This window comes from Vulpes lagopus, chromosome 7 (assembly GCF_018345385.1).
Source record: "Vulpes lagopus strain Blue_001 chromosome 7, ASM1834538v1, whole genome shotgun sequence".
Taxonomy (NCBI): domain Eukaryota; kingdom Metazoa; phylum Chordata; class Mammalia; order Carnivora; family Canidae; genus Vulpes; species Vulpes lagopus.
Window position 1 is genome coordinate 71511122 of NC_054830.1, and position 12549 is coordinate 71523670.

The window sequence follows — 12549 nt, forward strand, 5'->3', positions numbered from 1 at the left end:
AGGATGATTTGTTCCTATGTGAGCTCATGCTGTATGGGGTGGTCCAGCTCCATACCTGGGGGCGCTGTAAGCAAAGTAGGATGCAATCAGTGCACACAAACATGACAGAAGGGCCTGGAAAGCTTATGAGAAGAGACACAATTAAAAGCGCCTGTGAGTATTTAGCCTGGAAAGGAAAAATCTCTCATGCCAGGGAGGATGATCATTTACCTCAAATCCCTATAGGGTAGTTGTGTGGAAGAGGCAGGTGACTTGTTCTCTAACATCTCACACATAGAATTAGACTCAATTCATGGAAGCTACTAGAAAATGCATTTCCAATCAACAATAAATCGAACTTTCTGGATAGCCATACACAACTGGAATGGGCTTTGGTGGTGAGGTCCCTATCACTGGAGGTTTCCAAGCAGGGGCTAGGCATGTGCTTTGCAGAGCTTTCCTAGGGGGAATCAGGCAGTGGAAGGGTGGATGGCCGAGATAACTTTTTTCATCTTTCCGAACCCTGAGAGTCTGTCATTCTGCAAACTAGAAGCCATAACTATTCATTCCCTTTCTGACTCAGCTTTGCAATTGTACTCACCTCTGGAATGTGCTCTGAATCTCTTTTCGCCACCCCCATTCTCATATGCTCCATTGCAGGAGGCCCCTCTCCTTCCTGGGTCAGGGCTTGAAAGGGGCAGTTAACTAAACTGTAGCCATTATGATGTTGCTATGTCACAATACCTTCTCCATGTATGATGGCTTGCTTTATGCTAGGCACTGGAGACACCAGACACTGGAGATAAGTGAAGTCTGGAAGACACAGGTGTTTCCATCAGAGCCTGCCTTGGCTCTCGAAATGTCTCTAGACTCATCTTGTTCAGGGAGTGACCAAGGACAAAGGAAATTTATCTACCTGTATATTTCTTCATTGTGAAAGGATGCTGCCCCCCGCCCCACCCCACCACCTGGTCCCTCCAACACAGAGTTGTTCTCACTGTTCCTATGGTATGGAATAGTATGGGCCAGATTGAGACTAATTGAGACTTGGAAGATAAAGGGCCATAGTGAATTGACCACTGGCTAAGCACCCAGATTCTGATACCAGACTGAATTCAAATGCCAAGCCTAGGGGCACCTGGGTAGCTCTGTGGTTGAGCATCTGCCTTTGGCTCAGGTCGTGATCCCAGGGTCCTAGGATTGAGTTCCACATCGGGTTCCCCACAGGGAGGCTGCTTCTGCCTCTGCCTATGTCTCCACCTCTCTCTGTGTGTCTCTCATGAATAAATAAATAAATAAAATCTTTTTTAAAAAATGCCAAGTCTACCACTTACCAGTTGTGTGGCCTTGGGTGATTTGGTAACCTCTTTGTACGTCAATGTTCTTATTTGTAAAATGAGGAGTATTAACAATACCCACCTGAAACGGTTGTCATGAAGATAAATGACAATGTATGTAAAGTGCTTACCTAGAATAATCCCCGATTTATGGAAAGTACATAGTATATGGTAGCTATCAATTATTTTTATTTTTTGAGGAAGAGAGCAAGAAAAAGAGCAGGAGCAGGGTAGTGGCAGAGGGAGGGAGAGAGATAACCTTAAGCAGGCTCCACTCCCAGCATGAAGCCCAACGAGGGACTCCATCTCAAGACCCTGAGATCATGACCTGAGCTGAAGTCAAGAGTTGATCACTTGACTGACTGAACACCCAGGTGCCCCTATCAATTATCATTTTCTAAAATAAACCATTCTCCTGAGCACAGCACCAGGAAATAATGGTGTCTGTGAGCCCTTCGGTATTACTGTGCTCTTATTGTCAGGTTCAGATGGTGCCATGTCAGCACTTCCGAGGGAAGTAAATCTCTTGAAATCCACCTCTCATTCTGCAGGGCACTATATGAACTTTTCCTTAGCAATAGGAGTTTTCAAAGGCTGGGGGTGGGGGCGGATGACAGAACCAAAGCTGGACGGGGGAACGTAATACCAGCAGACATGACGGGAAGACAAAACCCTCTCCAAGCCAAGGAAACAGCATGAGCGAAGGTGAGAACCAAGAACTCCCCTGGGGAATGGAGATAGGAGATGAAATGAATGGAAATAGGAGGCCTCAATGTCCTGATACCGGGGAAGTATTAGGAAAACATTGGAACATCTAAGTCATGGACTGTTCTGCAGCATGAAAAATTTTCTTTATGAAAACTACATGGTAATGTGAGAGAACGCTTGTATTACAATTTAAAAACAAAACAAGGGGACAGCCCTGGTGGCTCAGCGGTTTAATGCCGCCTAGAGCCCAGGGCCTGATCCTGGAGACCCAGGATCGAATCCCATGTCGGGCTCCCTGCGTGGAGCCTGTTTCTCCCTCTGCCTGTGTCTCTGCCTCTCTCTCTCTCCTCTCTGTGTATTCTCATGAATAAATAAATAAAATCTTTAAAAAATAATAATAAAAATAAGAAAATAAAAATAAAAAAATAAAAACAAAACAAGGGAATCCCTGGGTGGCTCAGCAGTTTGGCACCTGCCTTCGGCCCAGGGCATGATCCTGGAGTCCTGGGATTGAGTCCCATGTTCAGCTCCCTGCATGGAGCCTGCTTCTCCCTCTGCTTGTGTCTCTGCCTCTCTCTCTCTCTCTCTCTCTCTCTCTGTATGTGTGTGTCTCTCATGAATAAATAAAATCTTTAAAAAACAAACAAAAAGGAGCTTACTAGAGTATTTTTTCCAAATATAAATGGATAGATAAGGTCAACTGTAGAAAAGTAAATAACATATTTATAAATTTTTCTTTTGTGGGCAGCCTGGGTGGCTCAGCGGTTTTGCGCCACCCTTGGCCCAGGGCATGATCCTGGAGATCCGGGGTCGAGTCCCACATCAGGCTCTTCTCCGTCTGGCTGTGTCTTTGCCTCTCTCTCTCTGTCTCTCTCTGCCTCTCATGAATAAATAAATAAAACCTTTAAAAAATTTTTTCTTTTGTTTAGTTTTAACTTAGGTACAGTGACATCATATATAAAGCACAGCCTGGTTTCCTGTTATCAAATACTTTTATATGCTTACTTTTCTACTTATATAACAGTGAATCAGGGGTGCCTGGGTGGCTCAGTTGGTTAAGCATCCAGCTCTTGATTTCAGCTCTGGTCATGATCTCTGGGTCTTAAGACTAAGCCCCGTGTTGGCCTGTGGGCTAAGCGTCTGCTTAGGATTCTCTCTCTTCCTCTCTTTCCCCCTCCCTGGCACCCTTGCCTCAGCACATACTTTCTCTCTTTCTCTCTCTCTCTCTCTCTCTCTCAAAAAAAAAGGTGAATCAAAGAGTGGGGGGATTGGTGAAATAAACAATGGGGATTAAAGAGCACATTTATCATGATGAGCTCTGAGTAATGCATACAACTGTTGAATCACTATATTGTACACCTGAAACTAATGTAACACTGTATGTTAACTATATTGGAATTAACACTAAAAAACTTTAATGAATCAAAGACTAGTAAATTGGCTTTGAAATATAAATTCAAATTTGGCATGACTTACTCATGATTTTTTTAAAAAGGAAAGGAGTGGAAAGAGAGATTAGTAGGGGTCAGATTGTTGTGGTCTCTAAATTCCAGGCTGGAGTATTGGGATTTGAGCATGTTGTAAGTGGGAAACCACTTACAAGTTTATGAGCAAAGAGTTATTTTAGGAAACCTGATTTGGCAGGAGGAATAGGAAGGGCATGAGTGGGATGCATCTGGGGTGAGGAGTTGACTGGGGACCCAGAGGCTCAAACATCTCCCTTCTACTCCCTATCCCTTAACCTTCTGGGGTTAGATCTCAAACCCTCCACCCCCATTCAGACTTGGACACCACCATTAGAATACAGTGATTACCTCTGTATTACAAATCTTCAAGTAGTTTTTCAGTCCAATGGAAAAAAAAACAAATCAGCCTAATGAAAACTATTGGCTTTCTTCCTAAGTCATCTGAAACAGGGATCAGCTACCTTTTTCTGGCAACACCCAGATAGTCAATATTTTAGGCTTTGCAGGCCGTATGATCTCTACCACAACTATGCAACTATGCATGAGAGTTGCATGAGAAATCAATCATAGACAACACATACAGGATTGGAGATGGCTGTGTTCCCATAAAACTTTATTTACAAAAAATAGGTTGGGGGCTGGATTTGGCTCACAGGCCATAGTTTATCAATCTTTCATCTAAAAGCATATTATGTTATTTTTCTTAGAAAACAATTCTGCAATTATTCAGTGCCTCTAAAGCCTCCCTGACCCTCCCTCTCAGACACTTCCTACATATACCCCCATCCCTGTCTCTAGTTATGAGAGGAATACCAGTAATGATATGATGGGCTAATTATCCCTGCAGTAGTCATAGGCAAAGCAATGTGTTAGAATGAAGGGGCTTTAGACCTAGATCTAGACTTGAGCCTTGACTCTGCCAACTGTGTGATCTTATACATAGTGCACAATCCCTCTGAGCCTCCATTTCCTTGTAGGCAAAATGGATAAAGTAGGTGTTTTGTGAAGCGTAAATATTTTAAAGCATTCAGCCTAATGACTGGCACGGAACAGGCACTCAATAAATAGTTATGAACCCACACTGGCTCTATAAATAGCCTGAATGAAGAGAATTTCATTGTGGATCTAGTCTTCAGGCCAGTAGTGGCGCTTGAGGGAGAAGCAGCAGAGATCACGCAAACATACACAAAGCTAGATAAGAAAGCAACACCAACTTTGAAGACACTGCTGCAAGACAGACTTGCATCAAATTCTTCTGATGAATCATTTATTAGGCAGCCCTACTGTGCCAAATCCACTTGGCTGTTGGTGGTTCAGCAACATGGTCCCCCGCTTCCATTGAAGTAATAAGATCCTGCTCTTCATCCACAGACTCTCAACAGCTGGTGAGTGGGAGATCCTCATGTAAACAGCCTCTTCTGAGTTCATTCTTCCGGGCTCATGGGACCAGTCACCTTCGCTTCAGCTGAAAAATAAACACATCAAGAAAATGAATGCTTCTCTCCTAGGGGAACACAACACAATGAGAATCAATCAATAACAAGAAATAGCATGGGGTCATCTTTAGAGAAGACACTGTGAAATGTAAGAAGGCGAAACACACACACACATACACATGCACACACGTGCACACAGATTAACAAATAAGAAAAGAGCTTGAGTTCAAATCTTGATTTTTATGCCACTATCAGCTGTCTATTTGTGGTCAACTTAGTTAACTTCCATGCCTACATTTCCCCCTGTATCCAATGAAGATAGCTGTGGTATGGTCCTTTACAGTTGTTGTGAGGATTAAGTGCATTAATAAATATGAAGTGCTTAAAACAGTGCCTGACGCAATAATGAATGTCCAGTTAGTGTTTGCCAATATTGGTATCAGCATTATTCTTTGTTGTTTTTTTTTTCAACATTATTCTTTGAAAAAGATGTTTTCAGAATAGCTGAACAATGAAGTCAAACACATAGTGAGTCAAATTCAAAAGTAATCTGAAAAATCTGAACCTTTCGTACTCTCAAAGACCCAAACCTGAAATTCAAATAAGACTTTGGATTTCTCCCCCCTGTGACTCAGCAGTAGGACAGGTCAAACCAGGATAATAGGTGTTCCCACTGTTCAATTCAAGAAACAGTGACTGTGTAAAGTGTACCAAAGTTGACAACTATATACTGTGGTTTTGTAAAAGGATATCCTTATTCTTAGGAAATACACAATAAAGTCATTAGGACTAAAGGGTGGGGATCCCTGGGTGGCGCAGCGGTTTGGCGCCTGCCTTTGGCCCAGGGCGCGATCCTGGAGACCAGGGATCGAATCCCACGTCGGGCTCCCGGTGCATGGAGCCTGCTTCTCCCTCTGCCTGTGTCTCTGCCTCTCTCTCTCTCTCTCTGTGACTATCATAAATAAAAAAAAAAATTAAAAAAATTTAAAAAAAAGGAATAAAGGGTGATGGTGTATGCAAATTATTCTCTAATGGTTCAAAAATATTGGGTGTGTACACATACATATAAATAAATAAATAAATAAATATGTATATAGAGAGAGAAATATTTAACAATATGTGTAACAAGAGTTTATATAGTGTTCTGTGTCCCATTCTTATCCCTGTAGCTTTTCTATAAGTTTGAAATATTTTCCAAAAAAAAATTCTTTTTAAACCCATTAGGATGGGTTAAAAATAGAAAAGAAGCATTGACTCCAGCTCAACGATCAAACAAGTGCAGTGCGGATGCAAGGACAATCAGAGGTGACAAGATGCAGTCCAGACAAGATGCCAAGAGAGCTTGGACTTGAACAAGGGACATAAAGTAGTCCTAGGATTCAAATGTGCAGTGGAGACAGGCTAAGATCTGCTAAGAATAATATTGCTTGAAACCCTTGCCCTGAGTTTCATTTTAGGTTTTTAGTCTTGAAGCTTTTGTTCCATATGCCAGTTATTGCCTTTTTGCTGATCCCCTGCCACAGATTTCTCCCCATCTTCAACGCATTCTGCAAACATCTGATAGAATAAATCCCTAAGTCATTGCTCTCACTATTTCAGTTCCTCAATTAAGAAATTACAATGCTGGGGCACCTGAGTGGCTCAGTGGTTGAGCGTCTGCCTTTGGCTCAGGTCATGATCTCAGTCGTGGGATTGAGTCCTGCATCAGGCTCCCTGCAGGGAGCCTGCTTCTCCCTCTGCCTGTGGCTCTCTTGAATAAATAAATAAAATCTTTCATAAAAAAACAAAGAAAGAAATTACAATGTTTTCCTATGTATCATACCACCTTTTCTAAGCATTGCTGTCTCATCAGTTCCATGCTTTATGATTTTACATATTTCGATTTGCAGTTTCAACTTCCAAGATTTTTTTTCCTGCCACTGAAAATAACAGAACCTAGGATTAGACTGACATCCGATAGTGGTTGATGTGTTAGTTACTGTTGTGCAGTCTGAAAACTAGGCTCAAGCCAAAGTTGTAATTTATCTGAAATTGAGACAAAAGTTTTTCCTCCTTTTTTTAAATTTAAATAACCTTTTCATTTTAGAATAGTTTCCGGTTTATATAAAAGTTGCAAAAATTATATAGAGAGTTCCCATATACCCCACACCCTACTGTTTACATTTTATGTCCCTATTGTTTACATCTTATGTCACTATGTACATTTGTTAACACTAATGAGCCCATATTGGTATATAGTCATTAATTAAACTTTGTACTTAATTCATATTTCATTCATTTTCTTTAATGTCCTTTCCTATTCCAGGATCCCATCCAGGAGACTACATTACTCCTTTTTAAAATTATAAAATATTGATTAAGAAGCTAAATATAAATAATGTGTGTAATCTGATTGAATAAGATTTTATACAACACTTTAATGGAATCATTATCTTTCCTACTGCTCTTGAACATGAAAAAACCCACAGCATCTAACTCATCCTGAGACATGATTATAACATTCATTTCAAGGCTCCCTGAATTTTCCTGTTATGTCAGATCCCCAGATTTCATGTCCAAGACTAGATCTAATTAGCTGATCCAAGGAAGTTTTGCTTCCTATACAGTATACAGCAGTTTTCTACATAGAGATTCCTGAAGTCTCATGTTTAGTACAAATACATGGTGCTAAAATAAGCTCTCACTACCACCTGTGGAAAGTACCTCAGTAATATCACTGCCGATATTATTCCCTCACCAGCCAGGGGTATTAGAGTGTCCTTTATGAAAAACTGTGGTATCAGCTGCCATTAAGCTGCCAGTAACTCTTCTCTGATTCAGTTTTAGGGAGTCTATTCACCTTGTTCATAGAGCTCATTAGCTCACAGAGCTAATTAATAGGCAAAGTTTAATGGATTTTTCTAGCCTCCAATTTGACATTGGCTCTGCATTCCTTTCGACACCCTCATTTTCCTCTGCATAGCTGGAGTAAAAAAGAAAGCGTTCATGATAACATCCAACCAAATGGTCATTTTTTCCCACCAGGAGAGGTAATTTCCCATTCTCTCTCTTAAGGAAGAGAAAGAAAACCCCTTTGTACAATTTTTTGGATGGCCCCTGAACTTAAATACAATGCCCTCTAGTATCTTACTAGCAAATAGTATCCTATTAGCAAAGAGCTAATAGTTATAAAGATTTCAGATAATAAACATCTTTGACAGCAACTCTTTCCAAATGAAATGCTTGGCATAGAATTTTAAACAGCCAACATAGGATCTTTACCAATTCTGTTTTTTAAAATTTTTTTTTTTTAATTTTTATTTATTTATGATAGTCACAGAGAGATAGAGAGAGGCAGAGACACAGGCAGAGGGAGAAGCAGGCTCCATGCACCGGGAGCCCGTCGTGGGATTCGATCCCGGGTCTCCAGGATCGCGCCCTGGGCCAAAGGCAGGCGCCAAACCGCTGCGCCACCCAGGGATCCCTGTTTTTTAAAATTTTTAATGTTTTCCTTGTCTGTTTAAAAACCCAGCATAAAATTAAAGTGAATCTTTACAAAAAGAAAAATTTATTCATAATCTCACCATTGTAGCATACCTATTTTAGATTTATGACTTCCCTTTTATCTTTGGCCAAACCTGTGTTCTTCTCACCTCACATTATATTATAAACATTTCCTATGTCTCTGGTATTCATGTATATTTGTAAAGGTTACATAATATTTCATTAAGTAGATGTATAATTATTATTTAAATGTTTCCCTAATGTGCTTTATAAGGGCAAAGACTTTTGTCTGTTTTCACCATTGTACCTTGAGCATTTAAAACAGTGCTAGCAATGGCACCGGTGTGGCTCAGTTGGTTAATCATCTGCCTTCGACACAGGTCATGACCCTAGGGTCCTGGGATGGAGCCCGGATGGGGGGGTCCCTGCTCATCAGGGTGTCTGCTTCTCCCCTCCCCTCTGCTTGTGTTCTTTCTCTCAAATTTAAAACAAACAAACAGTGCTGGCAAAAAGTAGACACTAGGTACATATTTGTTGAATAAATAGCGAATTTAAATGGTTTCAAATTTTACTCTCATTTTTTTTATAATCCTGCTTTCTTTTGACCTAATTTTTCTCATTCTACCTCCTTAAAATAAAAACAGTTGATCAAAAAAAAAAAAACAGTTGATCATGATTATCATTTCTTTTTATGTAGAAAACATTTAGAATGATCAGTTGTCTTCGATTATGATCTGGTATAATTGGTATGACTGCATGTAAATCCCTTGTATATCTGAAATGTCTTTATTCTACTCTCACATAGATTTCACAGTCTGGATAGGTGGAGAATCTACAATGGAAACCACTTTCCTTCATAATTTTGCAAGTGTTCTTTCATTTTTTTGTAGTTACCATTTTTTTTGTAGTTTCTGTGTTAGAAAGCCATTGTCATTCTGATTATTGATCCTTTTTCTATGTATAACAGTTTCTCCCTGCCCCTCCCCCTCCATCTCCCTCCTTCCCTCCCTCACTCCCAGGCGCCTCCCCCACAACCTCTCTGGAGTGCCCTGAATTTGGACGTTGAATTCCCTGGAATGAATCTCTAATTTTATCTTTTCCATCTTGTTTTGCCCTACTTTCTGAGAGATTTCCTCAAATTCATCTTCTAACTCTTCTACTGAATTTTACATTTTTATTCTATTGCTAACTTTCAAGAGCTCTGTTTTTCTGAGACTCCCTCTTTTATATATAAAGCTATTTTCACTACATAATCTTTTCTATGATCTATCTGAATTTAGTACTTTTTAAAAACAATTTATTATTTGAGAGAGAGAGAGAGCATGCAGTGGGAGGGGCAGAGGAAGAGGGAGAGAGAGAGAATCCTCAAGCAGATTCCCCCTGAGTGCAGAGCCCACTGTGGGTCTTGATCCTAGGACCCCAAGATCATGACCTGAGCCAAAATCAAGAACTGGCTGCTTCACTCTGGAAAACTGTGGAGGTTCCTCAAGAAGGTTAAAATAGAGCTAACCTATGACCCTACTATGCACTACTGGGTATTTACCCCAAAGATACTGATGTAGTGAAATGCCAGGACACCTGCACCACAATGTTCATAGCAGCAATGTCCACAATAGCCAAACTTTGGAAGGAGCCATGATGTCCTTCAACTGATGAATGGATAAAGAAGATATATATATATATCTTTATCTCCTATATATATATATATATGTGTGTATATATATAATCTCCCTCATGCCCCATCTCAGTCAAAACACTCCACAAAGTAACCATTATTCTGTTCTCTTTTATCATAGATAACTTTTGCCTGTTCTTAAACTTGAGTTAAATGAAATCACACTGTATATACTCTTGTGTTTAGCATTTTGCTCAATATTTCATCTGTATGATTTCTTCATGTTGTTTCAAGTTAGCTGTAGCTCATTCTTTTTTCACTTCTGTGTAGTATGCTATTGTTTAACTATAACACAATTTATTAATCCATTTGACTATTATAAACATGAATTATTTCCAGTTTTTACTATTTTTTAAAATGGAAGTATAGTTGACAATACTTAAAAAACAACAGAGTTTTTTCCAGTTTGGGCTCTTTTTAAAATTTTTTTATTTGATTTTTATTTTTTTTTCAGTTTTGGCTCTTATAAATAATCCACCCGTGAAGATTATTAAACATAACTTTTGGTGCATGTATGCATGCACTTTCATTGAGTACATACACAGGAGTGAACTTGCTGGATCTTAGGACATATATTTATTTTTAGATTTAATAATAAAGCCAAATAAGTTTCCAATGTGCTTACACCACTTTATTTTCCCATGAGCAGTAAATGAGAGTTCCAGTAGCTCTACAACCTAGCCAACACCTTAAATTTTAGCCATCTTGTTGGCTGGGTTGGGTAGTAGTATCATTGTGGTTCTAATTTGCATGTCCTAGATAAATGAAGATGTTACGCAGCATTTTATATGCTCATTGGGCATTTGGAAAGTGCCTGTTCAAGTCTTTTACTCATTTGGGGTTTCTTTTATTCTATTGCAGAGGTTCTTTATACATTTTGGATAGGAACTCTTTATCAAATGTGTTTTGAAAATGTCATTTTTCCAGTCTGAGGCTTCTATTTTCTCTCTTTCCATGGTGTCTTTTGATGAACAGAAGTTCCTAGTTTTTAATATGGCAAATTTAAGACTCAATTTTAAGCAACTTAAAAAGGAAAATTTTTATTTAAAAATCAGGGCTGTCTTGGGGTGCCTGGGTGGCTCAGTCAGCTAAGCATCTGACTCTTGGTCGTGATCTCAGAGTTGTGAGATAGAGTCCCGTGTCCAGCTCCAAGCTCAGTGTGGAGTCTGCTGGAGATTCTCTCCCTGTGCACCTTCCCTGGCTCATGCTCACACTATTTCTCTCTCTCTTGAAAGAAAGAAAAAGAAAGAAAGAAAGGAAGAAAGAAAGAAAGAAAGAAAGAAAGAAAGAAAGAAAGAAAGAGAAAGAAAGAAAGAAAGAGAAAGAAAGAAAGAAAGAAAGAAAGAAAGAAAGAAAGAAAGAAAGAAAGAAAGAAAGAGAAAATCTTTAAAAAAAAAATCAGGGCTGTCTTTCTGGGTTTGCTGTAATGTACTGTAATAAAACTTGTGCTGAGCAGAAAACCATCTTTGTTCCAAAGTTCAGGGTTACGATTCTTGTTCCAGCTGTGATCATAATAGAACATTATCAGACACAAACTACATACCATGCTACTCTATGATTTTTGGTACCAGGAAAGAAGAAAAGAGGGATCCACCTTTGGTTGTTCTTTCTGGAAGAGCATATTGCAAAAACACTTTGGTCCCTAAAGACAGAAGAACAAAATTTCCAGGCCCAGAGAATCATTGTCACTGCCCCCCTTCTTTATACCTTGCTTATTAATGACATGATATCATTTTTGGATGTTTTCTTCAATCTTTCAGATGCTTCCTCCCAGCTACCTTCAGCAAAGTGAAATAGAACAACAGGCATTCTATTCTATATCAATGGTAAGGTTTTATCACTTCTAATAAGGAGTGGTCTGAACAGACAGTTGTTGGCCTACAAGGTAATCATTGACAAAAGAGTAGGCCTATAAAGCAATTATTCAAAAACTAGAGCCACCATTTAACTGTTTTTAACCTATGAAAAATGATAATATAGCCAACTTCCTGTTTTTGGTAATCTTGTAAAATGCTGGAAGTATGCCAGAAAAAGAAGTCCTCAATGGTTTACTGTGCAAAGTACAGAATAGGAACTCAATTAACATTTATCAGATGAATTTGAAGGTACTGTGATGACATGTGGAGTTATACCTGCTTAAAATTTACTAGGCTTCAAATTCTCTTAACTATACCCTATGGACTGGAATTTGGGTCTTATTTGACCATTTGTCTCTAGGAGGCTCTTGGAACTGGTCAGAGTTACTCTTTTCAGGTGCAATTCTGAATGGGAAGAATAATTATTTTAAAAATAATGTTTTCCAAATTAATTTATAAATCTAGTAGTCTTCTAATTAAAATTGCATGACCTTTTTGACAGTAAACAGTTATTAAGTGATTCTATATATCAAAAGATAATAAGTGGCATATGGAAAAATTAGAGATATGAACCCGACAGGGAATGTGGTGGTGGTGTTACTATTTTCT

General features: G+C 39.2%; 1 protein-coding gene across 1 annotated transcript in view; it reads right to left on the reverse strand.

Annotated features, from left to right (window-relative positions):
• Positions 1 to 4086: 4086 nt before the first annotated feature.
• Positions 4087 to 12549, reverse strand: part of SLC44A1 (solute carrier family 44 member 1) — a 201745-nt gene continuing 193282 nt past the window's right edge. Inside the window, exon 16 of the mRNA XM_041761058.1 lies at positions 4087 to 4955. Within this exon, the coding sequence (XP_041616992.1) occupies positions 4941 to 4955 (15 nt within the window). The 3' untranslated portion in view covers positions 4087 to 4940. The remainder of the gene's footprint in view (positions 4956 to 12549) is intronic.